At 40.2% G+C, this 23,159-nt stretch overlaps 3 protein-coding genes and 1 long non-coding RNA gene across 11 annotated transcripts in view; 2 read left to right on the top strand and 2 right to left on the bottom strand.

The window, feature by feature from the left end:
* The first annotated feature begins 872 nt into the window (after nucleotides 1-872).
* On the top strand, nucleotides 873-1,808 carry LOC144057755 (olfactory receptor 1500-like). Its single transcript, XM_077575629.1, has one exon. The coding sequence runs from the start codon at nucleotides 873-875 to the stop codon at nucleotides 1,806-1,808; it is 936 nt and encodes a 311-aa protein (XP_077431755.1).
* A 351-nt stretch (nucleotides 1,809-2,159) lies between these two features.
* LOC144057363 (sialic acid-binding Ig-like lectin 5) lies at nucleotides 2,160-9,752 on the bottom strand. Of its 2 annotated transcripts, XM_077574833.1 has the most exons (8): nucleotides 9,460-9,752; nucleotides 7,809-8,204; nucleotides 7,046-7,369; nucleotides 5,546-5,812; nucleotides 4,908-5,186; nucleotides 4,192-4,297; nucleotides 4,049-4,112; nucleotides 2,160-3,574 (listed from the first exon to the last, which is right to left on the bottom strand). In XM_077574833.1, the coding sequence occupies exons 1-8, from the start codon at nucleotides 9,500-9,502 to the stop codon at nucleotides 3,275-3,277; spliced, it is 1,779 nt and encodes a 592-aa protein (XP_077430959.1). In that variant the 5' UTR covers nucleotides 9,503-9,752; the 3' UTR covers nucleotides 2,160-3,274. The 2 variants fall into 2 exon arrangements, with proteins under 2 accessions (XP_077430959.1, XP_077430958.1); XM_077574832.1 differs by lacking the exon at nucleotides 9,460-9,752 and having other exon boundaries at nucleotides 7,809-8,889.
* Nucleotides 9,753-10,727: 975 nt separating this feature from the next.
* The window catches only part of LOC144057364 (uncharacterized), a 25,579-nt gene continuing 13,147 nt past the window's right edge, over nucleotides 10,728-23,159 (top strand). For all 3 annotated transcript variants that reach the window (XR_013295233.1, XR_013295234.1, XR_013295232.1), the window contains exons 1-3: nucleotides 10,728-10,756; nucleotides 11,243-11,358; nucleotides 19,234-19,372. This is a non-coding gene — a long non-coding RNA (uncharacterized LOC144057364). The remainder of the gene's footprint in view (nucleotides 10,757-11,242; nucleotides 11,359-19,233; nucleotides 19,373-23,159) is intronic.
* The window catches only part of mag (myelin associated glycoprotein), a 17,847-nt gene continuing 6,245 nt past the window's right edge, over nucleotides 11,558-23,159 (bottom strand). Inside the window, exons 3-13 of one of the 5 annotated variants that reach the window (XM_077574824.1) lie at nucleotides 21,660-21,759; nucleotides 21,435-21,498; nucleotides 20,917-21,285; nucleotides 19,929-20,225; nucleotides 19,594-19,851; nucleotides 19,215-19,475; nucleotides 18,112-18,420; nucleotides 17,309-17,408; nucleotides 15,201-15,297; nucleotides 14,937-14,990; nucleotides 11,558-14,169 (exon numbers count right to left, since the gene is read on the bottom strand). In XM_077574824.1, the coding sequence (XP_077430950.1) occupies nucleotides 14,017-14,169; nucleotides 14,937-14,990; nucleotides 15,201-15,297; nucleotides 17,309-17,408; nucleotides 18,112-18,420; nucleotides 19,215-19,475; nucleotides 19,594-19,851; nucleotides 19,929-20,225; nucleotides 20,917-21,285; nucleotides 21,435-21,489 (1,953 nt within the window). In that variant the 5' untranslated portion in view covers nucleotides 21,490-21,498; nucleotides 21,660-21,759 and the 3' untranslated portion in view covers nucleotides 11,558-14,016. Of the gene's footprint in view, nucleotides 14,170-14,936; nucleotides 14,991-15,165; nucleotides 15,298-17,308; nucleotides 17,409-18,111; nucleotides 18,421-19,214; nucleotides 19,476-19,593; nucleotides 19,852-19,928; nucleotides 20,226-20,916; nucleotides 21,286-21,434; nucleotides 21,499-21,659; nucleotides 21,760-23,159 lie in introns of all 5 variants that reach the window. The other 4 variants (XM_077574827.1, XM_077574826.1, XM_077574825.1 and 1 more) reach the window with 4 other exon arrangements.

The following is a 23,159-nucleotide window of genomic DNA, read 5'->3' as shown; positions in this document are numbered from 1 at the left end:
ATAAAAAAGAGAGCAATGATGATGACATGTCAAATCGGTAAAATTACCGAATGAACAGTACTGAGCTCTCGAGAAAAAAAGAAGAAAAAAAAGCAAAGAAAAGAAACTTTTGAGGATACATTGAAACTGGCTTTCGTGTGGGCGGGGCCTAAGACAAAACATATCATATGGGGAAGATAAAAGCTGATAGGTGCAGTCAGGGTAAAACAGTCAGGGCTCTTTGTACTCATCTGGGCATTGGCGGAGCATGCGTGATGTAGAAAAAGCTTGAACATGACCTTTTTAAACACCTGACATCAGCAAGGAGGAGATGACAATATTTTCATAATTGTAATTATAATTGTAAATATAAATTTTAAAAAAGTACAATCAGTCATAAATGTAAGAAAATACTCTTAAATTCATGTAAACAGGAAACTTTTTTTTTAAAAACATTAAGATACAAAACAGGCCTTGAAAATTCTATTTTCGGATGAATTTATGGGAAAATATAGATATTAAAATATAGATTCATGGTTTTATGAATTGAGGTCAGGCTCAAAAAAGAACATTGATTTGATATTGATTATTCCATTTTTTAATCCCAGCCCTAGTAATGGTCGTTATATATATTTTCGTTACCTAACAACAAAAGTTCGGGGCCACAAGAAGAAGCTCAAAGTGGTCTTAAGCCTTCTGAGGATTTGGAGGTCACAGAGGGAAGGAGCAGAACGCCTCCTCAACAGGACGACCAATCGCCGTCTGTCATCAGCTGGATGTCTTCTTACTTCTGTGTATGCGTCTCCTGCTCACGAACACTTCATCGGCATCAAGGTGGACGCGTGGATGATCCGTTTAACTTGTGTCGTCATTTGTCTTGTGTGTTTGTCATGATGGGCCGCAATGGAACAGTGATGCTAAATCTTGGCGGCTTAATAGAAGTAGAAAAGTACAGATATGTTTACTTGATGTTTTTTTTGGTACTGTTTGTTCTCATTCTGTGTTCTAATTGCATCATTATTTGTCTCATCTGGATTCACAGGAACCTTCATGAGCCCATGTACATTTTCATTGCAGCGTTGTCTCTCAACACACTTTTGTTCAGCACCGTTATCTACCCCAAACTTTTGGTGGACGTCTTGTCTCACCAGCAGAGAATTTCCTATTCCGCTTGTTTGGTGCAGCTTTTCTTTTTCTACAGTTTAGGTGCTTCTGACATCATGTTGTTGCTCGCTATGTCTTATGACAGATACGTGTCCATCTGCAGGCCTCTGCAGTATGCGTCTACCATGAGCACGACCACCGTCAGCGTTTTCTTGGCTTTGTCCTGGTTTGTGCCTGCCTGTTTGTTGTCGGTGACAGTTGTCATTCAGTCCCAACAAAAAATCTGCAGCTTGACGTTGGGAGGATTTTTTTGCAATGCTACAATAGGGACGATTTGCTGCCTGTTCCCAGCGTATCTCGCTGTGTGGATTTTAATTAGTCTATTAATCATAGCTGTCTTCCCCGTGTTGTTCATCTTTTTCACGTACTTCAAAATATTCATGGTGGCCTATCGTAGCCACGGAGAAGTCCAGAAAAAAGTGGTAGATACGTGTTTACCGCACCTGCTTGTATTAATGGCCACCGTCTGTTTGATGGCCGTTGACGTTATCCTAGGGCTACTTGAGTCTGTGCTTCCAAAAAATGTGCAACTGGTTCTGACGATACAAACCGTCGTGTACAATCCTCTTTTCAATCCGATCATATACGGCGTGAAGATGAAAGAAATCCGGAAGCACATTAGCAGATTATTTTGTTGCAACCATGTTGAAATCACCAACAATTAATGTGTACGTGTATGTTTTTGTGAGCATGTGTGTGGGTCTGTGTGGTTGTGTTTGCATATGTACACGTGTGCTTCAATGCTCCTCAGAATAACGTGGGATGTCTTGTGACTTAGATTAAATTCCCCTATAATGATTTAAATGATATATATGAATAACAAGAGAGCCTCCTTACCATTCATGTGAACTTTTTCTATTTCAAGTGTCGAACCTTGTCACCCAATGAAGCTCCATCTGTTGAAGCACATGCATGCACAAGTGAAATCATGTCAGGAGGGAAGATGACAGGCATGCACATTGTTACTGTATGAAGAAATGTCATTTTAATTCAAATTTCGACCTGTAAATGAGCAGCACGGCCTCGGACTCCTTTAGGTACACCTGCACAATCTCATCGGATCCATTAGAAAAATATGACAAAATCAAAATTACAAATGGAAAGATTAAAGATTAAAATGTATTGAAGATAGTGATGCTGGATCATTATATTTTATGTTTTTAACCACCATATTGTTTGAATATTTAAATAAAGCTAAAAAAAAAAACTTTTAAGCCACAAATATTCATAATACATTGTACAAATGTTTAAAATGCTAACATTTGAAATATTTTAATACACTTATGCATAATAATCTATAATTTGATTTATTTCTATATTTACTTTGAAAAACACAGCTACTGATATAGATGGTTTTATTGTGTGTTTTATCCTGTACCTATTGGAGCACTTTGTGATTTGATTTCAAATGTAAAGTGCTTTAGAAATAAAATGTATCTGAGAAAATGTCCATCATTCTGTGTACCCCTTATCCTGACTTAATACTATCTAATATAATCATGTCATCATATTTTTTAAAGATACAAAATGTATGTCCATCCATGGAAATTTAATCAAATGTATTTATATGTACATACGCTTAGAATTTACAAGGATTTACGGGTTATAAAATGAAAAATAAAAAGAATGCTGTATGTAAATAAAGCATGTCAATAAGAACATCTTGAAGTGCATTTGAAATATTTCAATACGTTTATAAATAATAATTCATAATTTGATTTATTTATATATGTACTTTTAAAAAAAACACTGCTACTAATATATATTATGAATCGAGAAAATGTCCATAATTCTTTGTACCCCTTATCCTGAATACAATTTAATATAATCATGTCATCATATTTTTTAAACCAAAATTTTGTACGATCATCCAAGGAAATGTAATATGTTCGGTGATAGGAATAAAAAGCATCTATATGTACATATCCTTAGGATTTACAAGCATTTAAGGGTTATAAAAGGCAAAATAAAAAGAATGTTGTATGTACAGTAAATGTAAAAAAAAAAAAAGAGTTTAAAGTCACTCTCGCCTTCAATACATATCAAGCATGTCAATAAAAACATCTTAAAGTTCCTTTGAGTGGTTTCTTTTTCAGTTGAAAACATCGGAATTAAAGCGAAGGGTGACCATTCATGACATCATCGCCTCCTTCACGTTTGAATACAAAGCCTCTTCCTCTTCCTCCTTCTCTTCCTCATCATTGTTGCCTTGTGTCTTATCCTCCACCGTAATTTCCTCCTTTCCTTTATCGTCGTCATGCTCTACTGATTGGCCACCGTCCCCCTTTGTTTTGATCTCGGCGTACTCGGTGGCCTGGTGATTGGTCGCCGCCTCCCTGGTTTTGTTTCTCCTCAACGCGGAGAAGTTGATGCTGGCGTAGTCCACGTCCGCTTTGGTCGCAGCCTCGCCGACGTCTTTGATGTCGTGCTCCTGACGAGAGAGGACATCAATCTCATATTAAGTGCTACTTAGCTAGCTACTAGTTAGCTACGTAGCTGCTGACCGGCTAGCGTGGTGTTTGACAATATACAGTACACAAATTCCACAATGTATTAAGTTTCTTTGTTTATTTATTTATGAAATAATAAATAAATGGAATGTTAGTTTTAGTTTAGCTCTTTTTACTGAACTGCTGTGACATAAAGGACAATCAGATAGCGGGGGATTCCTGTGTGTGATGAGCTAGCCACCAGCTAGCTTGTGTGCACTTATTTTGCAAACATTTATTATTTTTTACGTTTTATGCTAGTTAGCTTCTTTCTACATTTGCGTGATAGCTAATGATATATATATATATATATATATATATATATATATATATAAAAAATGATCCCCCCAATTGCCATTAGTTCCTATAGTTAAAAAAGTAATAGAAAATGCTAGCGTTAGCAACTAAATGAATACCTGTGGGTCCTCTTGCGGGGCCAACAGCTCCAAATCTGAGCGCCCGGGGCTCTTTTTTGCTTTACTGGAAGTAGACACGAACACACATATCAAGATGTGCCTCATAAAAGTGGTAAAAAGAAAAAAAGAAGAAGAAGGTGTACCTGCAGCATGTCCAGGACAACCAGCACAAGATGGCTGACAGAAGCGCGCCACTCAAAAATGCGATGAAGATATCCGGACGAAGCATGGTTACGATCTTTTTCATACCTTGGACAGAATCAAAGAGGGGTGGAGTGTTTGTTAATCATGTTGTTTAGGACAAAGACACAATCAGAAAGTGAAAATGTTAAATTACTGTATAGCTACATGCAAAATGCTAACGGGGTCATGAAATCAAAATGTTCTATTACGTTGAATAAATATTGCAAACATTTGTAATATTACTCGGATAATTTGCCATTCTATGAGAATATATTGAAAGTTAAAATATTGCATACAATACCTTATAAAAATCAAATGTTTTAATTTCCATTCTTTAATTCAAAAATTGGGCATTATTTCAAATTGACAGTACAGAAAATGCACAAACGTAAATGAATTATTGTTCACTTACTGGTCAGTTGGGACAAAGTTGAAAAATTGTATGTTGATAAGAATAAGTCAAATTTGTAGTGCTACGAGAAAGTCACAATATTGCAAAAAAATAAGTTGTAACATAAAAAGACTTAAGTCTGAATTTACGAGAACAAGTCGGAATTTTATGAGAGTAAGTCAAGATTTATTTCCGTCATCAAATCGTCATTTTCCAAGTAAGTTGTGTTTTTATGTCAGAAAATTCACAAAATCAAGCTTATAATGAAATTATAATCATTCACACCTTCTTGTTCTGTTATTCGAACATTTAGTGCTTTCCTGTCCTCGCCGTCTTTATGCGTGCTGACACACTCCACAGCAGAGATGTTGTTGAGATCGCCGGCAATTAGCGTGACGCTGCCGTTTACTCTGTCATTGGACTTGGCGGCGACGGCACTGCAGACCGTCCTGTTGGCCAGCAAAAAAGTGATGGCGGGTGGTGGGACCCCGCCGCTGATGCACACGCAGGTCAACATTTGACCCCTCAGCAAACACCCGGACCCGTCGAGGATTCCTGCGAACCCTGCAGAAGTGCACATTTAGCATGAAAATATGGGAGCGCACTCTGCTACAAATAGCAAAAAAATAAATAAAAATATTGAAATCCCCTTTGATTTTTTTTTCTTTCTTTTTTTTTTTCTCTAGCTCTGATTTTTTTTTTCATTACCTGAAGTGTGTTTGTAATGTGTGACAGCTTCAAATGAATGCAAAAAATAGCAACTGTCAAATACTAATGCGTTTGTTAGCTTTGTCACTCATTGAATGACCGCCATTTTCAAATATTGGCAGCCATGTTAGAGCATTTTGACTGATCTTTAAAGACCCACACAATATTGTGCTGTGTGACCGCAAATATCGTAAGCATTTGTTCGCTGTACTCACACGTCACCATCACGTCCACATGCGCCGTATGCTGGGTCGCTACGCACTCGTAGCGACCAGAGTGGCCCGTTGTCACGTTGGGGATGACCAGAGAGGCGTTCGATGCCGTTGGGTTCAGCGGTGATCTGCGTGGAACGTTTGTGGCGTTGATAGAGGGAAGGTTCCACATGACGCGAGAGGGCGGGAAACTTTGACCTTTGCAAAAAAGAGTCAAAGTGTCGCCTTCCTTCAGTGTCGTCCGCCCAAATATGGATGGAGGCTTCTCATCTAGGAGGAAAACACACATATTAAATGTTTTGGACGGGTTGTAAAAATAATTAAGTATATAAATATAAATGTCCTCCAATGCAATTCAATGGTTGTCAGTTATTATTATTATTAGGATAGACTAGTAACTATCCCCTGTGAATAGCGAGGGTCGACTGTATAAGAAGATTAATAATAATTATTATTATTATTATTATTTATATTATCAATTGATCATATTTATATTCCTAAAATTAAAATTAAGTCAAAAAAAGAAATAGTACGGAAATAAATTACAATTTAACAAGAGTAAATCACAATTTTTCAGAACAAACCTTCATTTTACAAAAATAAATCATAATTTTACAAGTCATAATTTACAATAATAAAATGGGATTTACAAGAATAAGACATATTACAAGAATAGGTCAAAACAAAGCCATGTGGTGAGAGTTGTATTCTACAAGAATTAATTGTAATTTTACAACAATAAGTTTTTTTTTTTTTACATAAGTGAACATTTTATGAGAATAAATTGAATAAGTTGAAATATGACAAGAATAAGTCATTATGTTGGAATAATAAATAAATAATAAAGTAGTCATAATTTTACAAGAATCACTCATAATTTTAATTTTAAGACATGATTTCACAAGCATAAATCGTGATTTTTATGAGAATATAAAGTCACGTTGAAAGTAGACATGTTACAAGAATACGGCGTACATTTCCCAAAAATATGTTTTAATTTGCCAAGGACAAAATTAGTCTAAATTTTACAACAATAGATCGTGATTTTATGAAATTAAGTCGAAATTTGAAATATTACAAGATTGAGTCAAAAGTAGAAATATTACAAGACTTAAATGGATTTTACGTCATTTTTAATTTTAAGTTGACAAATTGTGAAAATGTGTTGGAGCAGTGCTGAACTGGCACACGAAAAAAAATCGGCCCTGGCCTTTTGACTTCTGATCGGCCCGGTCTGGCCTGACTCCTGCCTAACGTATAGTTCTGCCACTGATTTTTACTGATGTTTCAGTTTGCAATCTATATTCGAAGTGGCCCTGGCTTGTAGGATATTTTCAATATTTTATTTTTCTTTCCTTCTAAATTGGTCCCATTCGAAAATCCAGTTTACTTCTAATTTCTCTCAACTTGTGAGATTGACGCCATCGTTGCTTCAAGACCACATAAATGTCAGATCAATCACATTTCATAAGATCAATCGGATCAGTAGTGGGTGCTACTCACAAGTAACATACAGCTTCACCGTCTTTTCCGTGGTCACGTTGACTCCATAGTAGGAGACTTTGCAAGTGACGTCACGGCCGTGATGTTCGGCAGTCGCGTTGAAGGTCCAAGTTGACTTGTACCTCAGAGCGGTCGGCGAAAAAGTATACCGGGAGATGGTCAGGTTATTGACGATGGCGTGAGAGTCGTTGTCTCCCGCTCGCCTCCACGCCCAGCTGATGGTGGGGACGTAGCCGGAGCAGAGGCCCGGGGCCATGCAGGTGAACGTCGACGCTTGACCGGCGACCGCTGTGGGGCTCAACACGGTGGGCTTCTGCCACAGAGCTGACAAGAGAACGCCATAATTAAAACTCTTTGAGTGCCGTTGACATGGATTGACATCAACATCAAAGTCTTGGCCAGCTCTGTATTGATCATTTTGATGGAAAAGTTAGTAAATAAATAAATAAAAAGTATATGGCCAGCAGATGGCAGCATTGGGTCTTTTTTGGATAAGATCACTGTGTATGAAAACAACATCGAATCTTGTTTGTTCAATTGTCCCACATTTTGCTCCTTGTGTTGTGTGCATATTGGCCACCAGGTGGCAGTATAATACAGACGTACTCACACAAAAATGGATTTCAAGTGAGTCAGTAAGCTAATAGTCTCTCTTTTTTGTTATTGCAGAGAATACACGTTTTTGCTAAAGTTCGCGTTGAAATTATCCGCCGGTTAAAAAGTAGCAATAATATGACACAGATGACATTCTTTAACAACTTACTCATTACGTTGACGAACACTCGGTTCTTGAACATAAATCCAGTCGTCTTGTTCGCCAGCAAGCCATTAACTCTCATCTGATAAGCTCCAGAGTCCGAAGGCGTGAGATCGTTGACGATGATGCTGCAGTCTTTGCGAGTCACGTCGGTCTCCAGCATCCGAACTCGACCTTGGAAGCCGTCCAGGACTTTGTCGCTGTTCTTGGAGTGGAAGATGATCTCCGAGTCGCTGCATCTGTTTTTGCTTTGGGGGCACTTGAACCACACAACGCTCTGAGGTGTGAAATCCGAGGCGGAGAAGGAGCACGGGATGACGACGCAGAGGCCCATCTCAGACACGATATCGGTTCTACTCAGGTTGATGCAGAAGCCCGATGTGCAGAATTCGTGGCTACGTGCTTTAAAATAACACCACAAAATACACACGCCCAACTTCAGTATCATGCATTTAGATAGATGTAAGCAACTTTTGAATAGTTGTCCATCAGTCACTATAGTGGACTGATGGACAACTCTGGACAGCATCAAAACGGTTTTTGAACAGTTGCCAACTACTAAACTTGTGCATTTTGCGGCATTCGAGGATAGTCTGAAGTCGAATTTTTCCGAGTTCAAATCAGGAATTATGTACGAAAATTCCACTTCAAAAAATTATATATATTATTGAACATGCAAGAATACAAAACAGTATAACAGCCAGGGGGAAGAAACTTTTACAAAAATATATTATAAAGTTCTCATAAATATAATGTTTTGCTTGCTTTCTTGTTTGTGAAATGTCGAATAGACTTAATCTATTATCTGACTTCATTTTCAAACAAGAAAAAATTTGGTCTCTGGTTAATGTACCGACATTTGTGTAAATGCCATTTTGCCAATATTAGAACAAGATTGATTATATGAAATGCCTTTTTACTTCCAGATAGATAATTATTGAAGCCAAACAGTACATTTTCAAAACAGAGAGAAAGCTGAGGTTCTATAATAATGAAAACAGAATTATAAATATCTTGACCCGGAAATTCCATTTGCGAAGTCGGGAAAAAAAAAAGTATCCCGACTTCACGACAGACTATAATGTGACGTCACTCTACAATGGCGACCCCTTTGGAAACACAGACCGTGAATGGTAAAACACAATTTACTAGAGTATAAAACTAGATAGTGTTCTTCATTCATATATATTCAAAATAACCCAAATAGTATGCCACTGCCCGCCATCTTCCTGCATGAAATTATACGTTGAACTATTAAACTGTATGAAATGCTTATGAAATAAGATTAAACAAAAAACAATCAATTGAGCAAAATTGCGAGAAGGCAAGTTTGCTGGAGGTCAAAATGCGTTTTGAGGACAAAAATAAAAAACAATTGATCACTGTCTATCCACCATTTTCGTTATTTACTTTAGCCTTGAACTTTTGCGGTCGAAAATGGGAACAACTCGGATTTATCCGACTTCCGACCATCACCGCAGTGACCATGAACGTGACATCCTGTACGCTGCCACGGCGCCACCCACTGGTCAGCCGTTGCAATTGCACATCAGACATTGCTGTACCACTAGTTCTAGTGAGGTTCAACTTTTATCCATACTTGATAGCAGTTAATAAACAGGTTAACATCCACTGTAGTGACTGATCGTTTTCATACCTGTGTAGATGCTCACGTGGAAGAGCAAAACGACCCAAATCATCCTTAAAGGCAGACTTTTGGGCCACCAGCGCAGCCAACAAGTTCTGCTATTTAATGGAAAAAATGTCACACACAAAACTGGTCCGAAAGATATCGTAATACGATGATAGAAAAGAGTTGCAGATGAATTCAAATTGCTGCCGTGTTGCAGGTAGAATATCACATCGAAGCGTGTTTCGGAAAGAACTGACTAAATCCGAAAGATATCTTTAAACGGTGTTGAACGAACCTCAATAAGTGTGTGTGCAGCTGTCGTCTTCTCGTAGTCACTCTTCCTCTCCCAAATTCTATTTTCGTTCTCCCTTTGTGCAATAGCAAAAGTATTTTTTAGGAAGTGTCAACACAACACGATAATCACAAGTTTTCTCCTGCTGCCACTTGCATTAATTCCACTCATAATAGCTCCCTTATCATTCAAAATAAACAAACAGGTAAACCGTTTTTTTTTGTTTTTTTTTAGATGTACCCACCAATGACAAAAATACAAATATTGTATTTTTTATTTAAAATGATCAGGCTATTACTTATATCTTAATCTTTTTCTTTTTGAGTATGCTATTTCATTGCTTTTTACACATTCCTTTTGCACATTTATGCAATTTTAACAGTTTGCATTTTCATTGGTGATCACTTTTTCATTTAAACAAATAAAAAAATCACGAACAAATGCGAAGCTGTTGCTTGACCTTTTTGTGAGACAGCAAATTTTAAACAGAGCAGGCGTTATCATAAAACCATCTCAAATTAAAATGTGACCCTCAATGTATTTTTGGCCTATAAAAGCTTGAATGGAACTTGCTTTCTGTCCGAAAAACAAACTTGTATGACGTCCACTATAGTTGTGTATATTTAAAAAGAAGAAAAGTATAATTTTGTTATAAAAAAACATTCTAACTTTTTGAGTTGGTGTGTTATTATATAAACTCATTCAATTGATGGTGTAAGATATACATCTTTTTTTGAGGAAGGATTTTTTAATGAAAACTTGGTCTTTTAAGATTACTATTTCAGAACATAATGAACATCATGTTGTATATTTCTCAAAGTTATGACTACATTCTGGTAACTTTGATTATTTCTTCAAATATTTTATTTGACAAACAGCCAATAATTTTCTTATTCTTAATATCTACATTGCAAATATATACTTGATACTTTTACAACTTTATTCCGCTAGAGGCGCTAATGCACCATTAATCTGGTTCGCCAGCCGCCAATAAACCCCACAGAAGAACAAGCAAGAGCACTATATCAGGTACAGTCGTGTTTGTTTCTCCTCGTATTTTCCCATGTGGAGAGAAAATGTTATGTTTTTGTGTTTTTATACAGTATAAGTCCTGTTAGGTGCATTTTTTTCTTATTTGAGATACTAATTTTTAAGAAATGAGTGTGGATAGAGTAGATTACTCTTATGAAGGCACTACTGTATTTCTTTTTACGGCTGGGTAAGCAGAATACGTTCATCACAGAAATAAGTCAACAAAATTAAATATTTGCCCCTTGGCTTCGTGGGCAGAATTTCGGCCGTCCGCACAGACATTAAAGTCCTGACTCCTCATAAGGTCCTACTCATGAACTATCTATTAGCACCATCTATTGGTGGAAAGTTGATACTGCATTCAAGCTATGCCAATAAGAACCACTTCCCTTAGTAAGGCACAGAGAATGAATGGATAGATGTGTTGGCACAGTTTGTACACCAGATACCATTTTGAACATTACCCACTCGTTTTTATCCCAGTTTGGGAACGATGGTGGCTGGAAATCACCGTGCAGTGTAAAGGACTCACCCGTATCATCGTGGCGGGGTTTGAACGCTGGAACCTCTGTCCAAAGGTGATGGTGCTTGGCCACAAGGTAACAAGTTAGGACCTACCATCAATATGGGGGAATACTTGATTAATAGAGTATTTGAGGAAAAGTCAATAGGATAATTGATTCAAAAAGATTTGATAGTGACATCCCTACCGTTCATTATTTTATACCCTCTATGCATTCAGCAACAAAAGTAAAATAGATTGTGTGTTTTTGTGTTACAATGGAAGAAGACTACCAATTGACTACTGAGGTAACCCTTTAATGGTTCACAGGCCATAAATACACAACTTGTAGTTTGTTTGAAATTATTCAAAGCAAGGTCAATAACTGTAATATTGAGTGTTTGGTGCAATTTTTGAAATTGTATATTCTTCATACTGGCATCCCGCTTCTTACCAAGATACAAATGCATTAATATGTTATCGACATCATGGTTATCAAATTAGACTATTAGCTTAGCATTGATATACTGTAGTGCAGGGGTGGGCAATTCCGGTCCTCGAGGGCCGGAGTCCTGCAGGTTTTAGAGGTTTCCCTCCTCCAACACAAGCTGATTCCAATCAACAGGATCGTCATCAGGCTTATGGGGAGCTTGCTGATGAGCTGATCATATGAATCAGGTGTGCTGGAGAAGGGAAACATGCAAAAGATTATAGCTCCCGAGAACCGGGTTTGCCCACCGCTGCTGTGGATTATTTCAAATATCTCTGACTATACAAACACAAACATCTGATGCAACATTATGAGAACATCCACACAAATGACCCCCCCCCCCCCCCAAATTTCGGAAAAAGCCGTCATCTTTCAGCATAATTTGAACGCACATATGCACAAACAGGCACACACACATATATTGTCAAAACGAGATAACACTTAAAGTGTGTTTTGTCGCGTTTTTCTGATCAGTCAGAGAGCCGTGCGTTAGAGAATACAAAAAGAACAATTTGCCCTCAAAACCCCTCAAATACTGACTTTGTTATATTTCTAAATATTTTTAAAGACTCTTAAAGGAGACGGCGACCATTTTGTTCCCTGTACACGTTAAATACAATAAAAAATACTGACGTGAGGTTCCGTCTTTATCCTTTATCAGGCAAAAAAAAAAGAAGAGAGACGATCACAGAAGCCCGAAAAAGTTGTAACAGTTAAGTTTTTTTTCCCCCTCGAGAAAGTGTAATATAAAGTATGACCTTTTTGATCTTCCGTGTGGGAGGACTCCCTCTTGTGACACAAACGAGAAAAACAAAAATTAAACACAGTTTACCCTTTCCCTCATGCTTTGACTGGCAGCAGACACAGTGACAATGACGCAAACAAATGTTGACTCGTGGCGCGGCGACGGGAACACGAGGGGCGTAACGGTAAGCGATTTTATTTTTTCGGTATGCGTCGACTCGAACAAACTCACAGGTTTTCACCAGAGATAACTGTTATTTAAACTATTGACAATTATTGTAAGACTACCTTTTTTTGTTGTTGAAAAAAATACAATTATGAAATCTGAATATTTAAAGAAAAATGTCCTTAATTTTGCACGGAAAAGGATTTTATTAGTGTAACCTGTCTCATGTTTTCGCCATACATGAATTCAATAAACAAACGCAGTGCAGCTCAGCCTCTGGCTTGTGGGCGTCACGGCTAACGTAAGTCACCCAGCCCTCCTTGGTTTTTTAGTAGCTCAGGATCCGCCAAGGAAACGCTAAGCGCTAAGATAACTGTTGCTGCTCCTCTAAGGTACTAATACTCTCCTCAATAATAGTCAGTAAACTACTTATGAAAAGTAACATTATGTCCAAAGGAGGTCAAAGAGAAGCTAAACATACGACACGAGCAAGGGAGAGTGGGAGAAAACAGAGAAGCTACGCTAATTGCTAAAGCTAACTCAAAAAGCAAACAGAAAATGCCTAAATTAGGTGATACACTTTAACAAGTAAGGCAAAGTAATTTGTGTTTGATTTTGGTTAAAAAGACAGTATTTCCTGGAGGGAAAAAAAAGGTTTAAGTTCTGTAAATATGTAGTTTTATTGGAGAATTTAGCATAATGCTGCTAAATGCTAAATCAGTTCCTCGTTATTCAAAGAAGGAAGCTGTTTTGTGTTTTTCCATTTACAGTATTTTACACATTATTTTGTTAGTCTGTAATTTACGAGAGAACTTACAGATAGCATTTTTTTTTTTAATGTTTCATTATCTGTTTACACAAAAGAAGAAATCAGTGATGTTTTATTCCTTTTCTGTACCCAATGTGAACCGAACTATCTCAGGAGTCCTTGGTTTTACGAGCAAGTTCCGTTCTTACAGTGGCGATGTAAGCCAAATATCTGTGAAAACGGGCAAGTACTGTAGTCTGTCACTAACTTTATAATTCAAGTAAATGTTTGTATGGAAAAACACTTGTTGGCCGTAACGGGGCACCAACATAGTGTGCGTAACCTCAAAACCGAGGACCCCATGTACCGTGATTTTTGGCATACCGTTACACCCCTAGTAGAAGCAACAACGCGAGTTAAAAAGAAAAGAAAAAAAAGCTATAAATGCCAATAAATTCTTCCAGTGAGTTGTGTTCCGTGGAGAAAAAGTTAGCACTTATGCATGAAAATCTGACCAATAGAAAACCCAAGTCATTGCGGGGATGAAGGGAGCGGAGGTTTTGCAACTGCGTCTCGCATGGCCGAGGCATCAGGGAAGGATTGCCATTCATTTGGCTTTGATTTCCGCGTAACTGCTGCCGTCGTCCCCTCTCCCCGGGACCCCCTCCCCGGGCCCGCCCAACTCCAGTGCCGCGTAGTTCAGCTCTCGCCTCTCCATGCCCGCCAAAGAGCCGGCAGGTTGGAAATCCCCGTCTTCTCCCTGCGGCACAAAACAAAAACAATGTTTATTTGGTTTGAGTGGGTATTTAACAACTTTTTGTAAATTGACAACTTGAAAAGTGTTGGCAAATTTTTGCTCATAAAACAATAACTTGAAAATTTGCTTATTCCTAGTTTTATGAATGGAAAAAAAAAAATCATGCCATGAAACAAAATTGGAATATTCCAAGAAAAGCAAACATCATATTGTGAGGGGAAAAAAGATGGAATTTTCCAAGAACAATTTTTAAATATTTTTTTAAAAATCAAAATTTTCAAGCAAATAATCTAACAGTATTACTATTGACAACTCTTGTAAGATTGTGACTCCAGAAATAAAATCTGAATATTTAAAGATAAAGAAATTGTGAACAAATAAAATAAATAATAATAAAAATCTGTACTATTTCCCAATAATATGTAATTTTTTATAAAATAAATATTTTGGATTTTTTCCCTCTTTTTTTTTATAGCTTTACTGTAACCATCAAACGGCCCCCCAAAAAATCATGTTTTTTTTTTTGGGGTGGAAAACTAGCAAATTACTACTCCTATTCCCCACAGAGTACCCAGAGTTGCATGTAACACACGTAAAGAAGTTAGTAATTACTGGTGGGACAAGGAGACATGTTAGGTGGGCAAATGTGGAGGTTAGCAATGAAGCAGCCATGCAGACGACACTTTGACGTAGAAGAAAACAAAACGGCGCACAGAATAGAGAAGCGGATATGCCAGGGTGTGCGGATCGCCGTGACTAAGAAACCTTACCGTGCTCTCCTCTAGAATGGAGTTAAACTTTGAGCCCAACAGCTCTGTCTTAAGCTGTGCAGGAGTTAAGGGAGAGAAGAAACAGACACAAGAAGGGGGAAAAAAACGCAGAGAAGCGATGAAAGCAAGAGAAAAACAGTGCGTTTCCAAAAGGTTCATGGTTGGGGTGAGGTCTCGTCACGTGTAAAGGGTTGGGGACGACGACGACTAGTTTGACTTAACATCTTACTTCGCGTCATCGTGAGAGTCATCGGCATGTCTCACCACTTTCTTCCTCAGATTTTGTTTGTCCTTCTTGACTGCGCTGTAGTACAAAGCGGGGTTCTCCAGGACCACGTCCTGCCTAGGGATGCCATTCTCTCTGGGGAGGAGGGGTGGGGGTGGAGTCACATGATCAGACTCGGACCTCGACGCGACACGCAAAGCCTGGGCATCCATTTTAAAATGTCGTCAGGTTATGCTGAGTGACGTGGTTATGTCATGGGTTTAGTCGCGGAGGGCAATCTCTCAATGATGATTTGGAAGATTTTAATTTGAGGCAGGGTCCGAATAAAGCAACTTAGTGTATTTAGCAAGGGGTGAGTTAAGGATACAAAAGCTGTGTGAGAACACGGGATCATGCCAGTAGAATAGTGTATAGATAAGGGGTGTAACGGTACGCCAAAAATCATAGTTCAATACATACCTTGGTTTTAAGATCAAGGTTCGGTTCACACAGTCAATTGAACCCGCTAATGTTGAATCGAGGCAACAGGACTCTCGTTTGCTCAAGATGTTTCAACTTTTATCCAAAAGGCTTCTCAAGTTTCAAAGTGTGGAGTCTCCCCTTTTATGTCCCTGTTGGGTATGTTTCCTGGGGCTTGTCCCAATATGGCCTGGTTGGAAAACTTGGAACGACACAATCTTTAGGACAGTGATCCGATGTCAGGATTTTCTACAGTAGTTTGATGAAGATGTCTTCTTTCACATCGCTATCAAACCAGCGGTCCCTTCCGTTCAGCATTTGGACATTGTTGTCCTCTATAGAGTGCCCCTTCTTTTTGAAAGTCAACTGAACTTCTGACTCTGGACCCGAAGAAACTGTTCTCTTGTGTTGTGTCTTGCATTTGGGTTGCTTGGTTTCTCCAATGAACCTCACAAACAACATTGCAGTTTCTTGGGATTTTGTCCTTGAGGTGGACGAGTTAGAGGGTGTATATGTTTGGAGAAAATCCTTCAGAGTTTCTTCCGCAAACCATCCACATCAGGGACCAGAATATTCCACCTCCTGTAGTGTCCACAAGTTTGGGTGGTGTGGCCCTTCCGGCAGATTTGACAAAGGCTCAGTTAGGATACCCTGACACCCTTCCTAATGTGTGTCTGCTCCTCCTTTCGTCCATTGGCGGTGGTAGAGTTCTTCTCTGCGGTGTCCTTGAGAATTTAGAACCGAAGAAGCTTTCGAAACATCTTCAACAAAGAAGAGTTCAGTTGCCTCAATTCAACGTTTGTGGATTAGCATGACCTAGATGACGGAGAATCGACAAACTGCTTTTCTTTTGTGTAAAGAGGAATTGACTTGATAACATTTGGAAGTAAACGCTTTAAACGGCTAGTGGGAAATTCTACAATAAAGTCTTTTAGAAAAGTGCGCCATCAATTGTTGGTCTTGCGCAAAAACGTTTCAAGCATTTCTGGGAGTTGTAGCGTTTGCGTTGACTATGTAGCTGTTTTCTATTCATCTATATATACTTCCTAATAAACCATTCATTGATAGATGGCAACTCTCTGTTGTAACACCATTTCCAGCTAGGCCACTGTTAAAGGTTTGTGTTAATTTCCTACTTTTTGTTAGCTTTAGGGGTTACCACAACTTCTCTGTCCTCTCCCAATCATATGTCCCATTTTTTAATACGCACCTCGGAGTGACTGGTCCTTGTAATTTTGTAACTATTTGCCACCATGGAGGCGAGAATTAGTAGCTTGGAAGAGTGGCTTCGTACCCCGTCGGAGAAGAATTAAGCCGCGGTAGCAGGTACAGAACAAGCTAGCTTGGTATTTCCTGAACTACTGGTAAACAAAAGAGGCTGGGCGGCTGAAGAATCTCAAACTGCCGAAAAACTATCTTGGCCAAAGCTTCATTATCAGACTAGATGTGGCGCTGTTCAACTTCTGAATCTATGTACCATTACACCCCTTAGCATACAGTTAGTTGTTGTTCAACTCATCAACCAGGAAGCAGACATCCAAGGATTTGATACTCAACGTCCACACATGATGTGTCAGTGCATTTTTAGAATGGATGACGAGGCTTAAGTGTTTCCTTGGATTTCATTGGGGCGGGGAAACAACCTCCGCCTCACATTTCTTGTCGTTTATCCTCCCTCTATACTCACTTCTTGTTGTTGTGGCCCACGTATCTCACTGCCGCGATGATGAAGGCAATGACAGCCACTCCGCCGATTGTACCCACGATAACGGCCATAAGGTACTTCTCTGGAAAAAGCAAGGCGGCGTTAACAGTGAGCAGGATTCAACAATGAAACAGTTGCCGTGGTGGGGAATAATGTTGTTACTGTACCTAAGTCGATTTTCAGATACCTCTACTTTACTTAGTCAGGATAAGCTCTCTATTTTTTATCTTCAACCTTCATAAATAACCACACTATTTTTTAATATACTGTATATTTTTTAAGGCAGGAAAATGTAAAGTCAACCTCAATTGATTGCGATCTTAGGGACAGCAGTGACATAAACCAGGAAGCATTAACAACAATGATGCAACAGATTCAGAAAATCAAAAGAGTTTGCATTGATAACCTTACTGATGAGAATAGTTTGATCTTTTTGGCTGATGTGTGGTGAATGTGTTGTCTTGTGCCAAAATTGTGCCAAAATGCTCAGGCTAATATGAACGAAACATATAGAAATTGTAGCTAGGTAAGATGTACTTTTTTTTCAGTTATCAAAGCTAATGTAGGTTTTGTAAGTAGGTTGGTTCACAACGCTAACAATGCTAATGTAACAAGTTTCGATGGCATTACAGCCTGAGCCAACGCTAGCTTCTATTTTTCGTCCCAGTACAAGCACCATGACAACTATTTAAAATGGGAAATGTCCTTTTGTAATTAATTAAGTACACTTTGAGTCTGCTTTTATAATATGAAATGTCATTTAAGGGTAGAGTTTTGCTACTCACTCTCCTGCTGCAGCTCCAGGAGGACACTTTCTCTCCCGTACATGTTGGAGATGCTACAGTGGACGTTGACGGCGGGGCCGCCGTTGCTAGCCCGCTCGCCCTTCTCCCGCAGTTTGATCATGCCCGTGGACGTCTGGCCGTCCGTGTGCGTGTAAAAGTTGTAGCGGCCCTCTGTCTCGTTGATAGTGATGTTCAAGTCGGGCAGGTAGAACTCGATGGTGGGCTCGGGGTTCCCCGAAGCCATACAGACACACTGGACGCCCTCTCGCACCACCGTGCATTTGGACTCGTCCAGAAGGACGGGAGCATCTAGCAGAAAAACAACACGGAAACAGACTGTTTGGAAAATTGCTAGCGGTGTCACGGTACTTGAATCCAGATTTCTCAGTACGATATACTGTAGAGGTGCGCTGGATACATTGATTTCATATTTTCTTTTTAAGATTTTATTTATCAGACGTATTTGTTCCTGGTCATCAAACCAATGTTATTGCTTTAAAAAGATAACTCAAAACCCAAAGAGGGAATGCTAAGTGCTAAGCTAATTTGTTCCACATTACCTAGCTACCGCAGATATCTCTCCTTCCACAGTGTGTAAACACACATGCAACTCCATAGTAAACCACAAACCACACTTATTACAAGTATATTTATTGCTAAGGGTTGAAGCTAAACACACCAAGCATGGGAGAGGACAGAGAAGCAAGGCTAACCGCTAAAGCTAACTTAAAAGTAGCAAACTACATTATAGTGGAACATAACCCAAACAGATTTAAACTATTATACATACACAATTATTTTTATTGTGTACATAATTTGTAGTATATATATATATGAATTTTATTATACAATTTACTGCTTGCAACTAATTGTTTTTTAAATTTAAATATGCAAATTTATGTTTAATAAATATCAATGAAACCGTTCCTGCTTTTACAAAAATAAGTTTACACAGTACTGAACTGTAACTTTTGGTGGACCATTACCTAAAAAATGTATTTCTTGTACTATCAATAAAAACTTTATTCGTATAGCACCTTTGTGTTTCCCACAACATGTAATGGAGAAAATAACATCCTACTAGAATCTGTTGTCCTACTCACACTCGACGGTGATATTTAGGGAACTGCTGGCACGGCCGTGCTCGTTCTCAGCCAGGCAGCGGTATTGGCCGTCGCCCTGCGGCGTGATGCCGTCGATCTCCAGCACGGACAACTCATCGGCGGTGATTGTGCCCACCAGCTCGCCGTCCTTCAGCCAGGTGAGTGTGGGCGGCGGGCTGCCCTGAGTGCCGCAGTGCAGCGTCAGTGAGGCGCCCTCCAATACGGTCAAGGAGTCGTTGACGACGGGCTCGCGGGGAGGGTCTGAAACATAAGGTGAAATTCTTATGATAGGTCGCGGGCCAAATTAGCCTAGTAAAAAAATGTCAATGTCAATTTGAGCCAGAATTAAGACGAGGGTTCAAGATTCAACAAAACTCACACTTGACTGCCAAGTAGAGAGACGTATTCATGGCGCCGTAGCCGTTGTCGCCAATGCAGGTGTAGACGCCCTCCTCCGCCGGTGTCACGTCGTCCACGGTGAGCGACAGGTTGGACGCCGTGTCCCACAGCAGTTCCTGGTCTCCAAACTTCCAGGAAATCCTCGGAGGGGGGTTACTGTCCACCTCGCAGTGCAGCGTCACCGAGCTGCCTTCCATCACCTCCGAGGAGACGTTCACCCACACCGAACGGGGAGCGTCTGGTTGGGCAAAAGACGGATGATATTTGCCTTTACCGAACTATTTCAGGACATATTTGCAGATTTTTTTTACTTACACTTGATGTCCAGAGAGACAAGTCTCTCATAGACCAGAGTGGTGTTGGGGTAGTACACCCTGCAGCCCAGCAGCTGTCCGTTGTGGACGGGCCTGGGGGTGAACACCAGAGTGCTGGACCGCACGGCGGTGTTGCCCTCCTCCACGTAGTCGGGGCTGAACTCGGGATCGGGCAGGTAATCGGTGTATATCCACTGGATCTCAGGGTTCATGTCGGGGCAGTTGTCGGGGGCGTAGCAAGTCAGCGTCAGGCTCTCGTCGCTCACGATCTCATCCGGGACGTCGATGTTGGGTTGATCTAACGGAAGAACCATATTACGCGGTGACTTTGATGCTAAAGTGTGGTTAAACGTCTTGGAACGTAGACTCTGTTGACAGTCTTCTGCCCAGATTTAGTTATAACTGTTTAGATTTAGTCATAACGGTTTTATTTTCCTCAGTAGAGCTGGGTGAGTGTTTAAATGATGTTTGGGGGAGCTTCCTCTATTCTCACACCAATGGGCCATTTGTCTGGGGTTAAAGCAAATGTGTTAATATGATTCCTTTGAAAGTCTTATCTTATGCTAGGTGACATCGGGGCTGGGACCTACTATATTTCCACATCAAGAGGCTATCTGTCAATGTGTATTGAATGCTGTAAAAGTCCGTCTTGGCTGGGGACATATGGTGGCTGAGGAGGAGGGGGGGGGGGGGGGGGTGCTTGGGGGAAAAGGAGGCGTTGTAATACTTTTTCATGATAGTATAAGAATGATAGGAGTCCACTGAAAAGACACTAGCGAGAGGAACTGCAGCCATTTGTCTGTAGACTTGTTTGTGTCCAGAATATTCTGTAAAATAAATCCTTCGGAGGACCTGTTCACCAATCTCCAGTCTGTATTCAGAGAATCAACACTCTCTCAACCCGAACAACAACGAACACGCGGAAGACAAAGATAGTCTTCTAACAACCCTTACATCCATTCCCCCCCCCCATATAATATTGATCTTACCCAAAACTTTAAGATCAGCAAAATCCGGAAATGTGTACACGTTGGCCCCACCGAGATCAGCGCGAAAGTAATATCGTCCCGAGTGTTCCGGTGCAACGCTGTTGATGAGCAGCGTGCAGTTCCTCTGCTGCAGGTCGCCCAGCATCTTGGTGCGACCCTTGTAGCTCTCGTGCACTACGTCCGTGCGGGTCTTGAACACCACCGGCGGGAAGAGCTGCGGGTAGGGCTGGCCGTAGTACCAGATGCCGTGGACGCCGCGGTACGGCCTGACGCCCGACGGGTACATGAAGGTGCACGGGATAACCACGCAGGTGTTGGCCATGGCCGAAATGTCCCGCGGCACCCAAACGTTCCATTGGGAGCTGACATCTGAAACAAGACATAAGTAAGAAAAGTCTGTAATGTAATCAAGTCTTTCATCAATTGTAGTCCTGACACCTGAAGTGACTCAAATCAAATCATGTGACCTCTGGTTAAGAACACAGGACAACCTTTTGGACTTTCCACCCGTTCCTTACCATTGACGATTAGCAGTATCGGTAAGAGCAGCTTCGACCACCGCATGGTGTCCATTCCCCGCCTCTGGAACACACAAAACACCCTGTTAGTTCTAACGCATGCATCATCACCATCTGAAAAATATATTGCAAATGTGTGAGTGCGTGAGTCACTTCCGCCATGTAGCACTCAAAGTTTCGGCAGCTTGAGGATTAAATGAAAAGATACGTCACCGCATCGAATACCTTGGAATTGTGATGATTCAAAGCAAACAGATGTTTCACAGGAAAAGTGCTCCACTGGTGGGTGTACGCTCACACCCAGATGGCTTGATAACCTTCTTCTCTACAAAACACAGAAAGTCATATTAGATAACCGTCAAAACCGTCAAGACGCCACGCTCTGCCAAGCCACCAAATTCTGCAGCTGATTTTTTTTTCCCCCACTTTCCTGTGGGCACTACTGATCAAGCTTGACACACAACATGACATCATAGTGATGAGCGATAGTGAGGGAGTTTGTAATTCCAAACGGAGAAAAAAAATCCTAGCGTCAGTGGAGTCGCTCGTCATCGTGGCGTAAGCTCGTCCAATGAAAGCCTCTCACTGTCGACGCATCACATCAGCTTTGTGTGGATCACTGACGCCGTCTGTGCTCCACGGACAGCGGACCGGTGACGCACTATACAACAAATGTTACAACGTCTCTCTGGAAAATATAGTCTCGTATTGTAAAAAGTGAGTGGAACCGGCAAGGAAGGAGGATTTATGCGTCACTGGGTGGCAGCCGGTGTGTACAGATGGCAGGCCCGACTGGATTTTGCAAAGTTGAGCTGTGTTGAACGCAGCTCAACATGGCACAAGCCATATTAGCTGTTGCTAAAAACAAAATGACGGCGTGTGCCATGTGGCTCGCTTTCACACATACCGTAGGTCCTACTCCGTAAACACTGTGCTATATGGCAAGTTTTAGTGGACTTTATAATGAACTATATAGACCGGTATATAAAATGACTTAAATATCATCTGGTGTTGAAAAGATGGACCATAAAGTGTGCACGTAGCATACAGCAAAGACTGTCCACCGGAACCCCAGGCTCTGCTCGCTCCTCCCAGGCAAATTAACTCATTTAGGATGAATCACCTCCACTTTCATGGAGCAATTACTTTACTACTTGCCTACTTTTGACAGGGCAGCCTCTTGTGGCATCTTTCGCTCACCCGTTAGCTCCCAATGCTATCATTTACACAGTTGCGCTACTGTATCGCAGAATAAATACAATTAAAGTTATTTAAGATTTTTTTCCCCCACCTTATATGGTAGTACATCACGCAGCAGTATTGCAGATTTTAAGCGATTTTTATAGGCAGGTCTGAGTTGGGCGCAGTCAGTGTGGTACCATGAAAACATGCCAGAGAGTACTGAGGTCTTTTGGAAAATGAAAACAAAACAATGCCCCCCCCCAACTAAGCTAGTAATAGTCGTCATTGGCATAGAGCAGGCGGAACATATACAGTAACGCTGTAAATATTGTTGTAAGCTCTGTTTGTCTCCTTCAGTCAAAGTCGCAGTTAAGTCATTACGTCACGTCTATGCTAACTTCTATTGGCCCGATTTAAGCACTTCGCATCATACTGCATGTTAGCACCAAGCCACCTTTTGTTGGATGAAATTCTATTGTTACCATTTACAGCTTAAATACAACATACAATGTTTAATTAATTCTCTTGAGTTTTATTTATCAG

The sequence above is a fragment of the Vanacampus margaritifer genome, chromosome 9 (genome assembly GCF_051991255.1).
Source record: "Vanacampus margaritifer isolate UIUO_Vmar chromosome 9, RoL_Vmar_1.0, whole genome shotgun sequence".
In the NCBI taxonomy this organism is placed as follows: domain Eukaryota; kingdom Metazoa; phylum Chordata; class Actinopteri; order Syngnathiformes; family Syngnathidae; genus Vanacampus; species Vanacampus margaritifer.
Note: the sequence above shows the minus strand (reverse complement) of the source record. Positions and strands in the feature narration are given on the sequence as shown.

Bases quoted from the DNA above. Each gene is read 5' to 3' on its own strand.
- LOC144057755 (XM_077575629.1), top strand. From the start codon at position 873: ATGGGCCGCAATGGAACAGTGATGCTAAATCTTGGCGGCTTAATAGAA.
- LOC144057363 (XM_077574832.1), bottom strand. From the start codon at position 8,331: ATGCTGTCCAGAGTTGTCCATCAGTCCACTATAGTGACTGATGGACAA. The intron at 5,187-5,545 runs GTGAGTACAGCG...GCACTTCTGCAG, and splicing joins TGTGGACGTGATGGTGACGT to GGTTCGCAGGAATCCTCGAC. The intron at 3,575-4,048 runs GTATTCATTTAG...CTCTCTCGTCAG, and splicing joins CCCCGCAAGAGGACCCACAG to GAGCACGACATCAAAGACGT.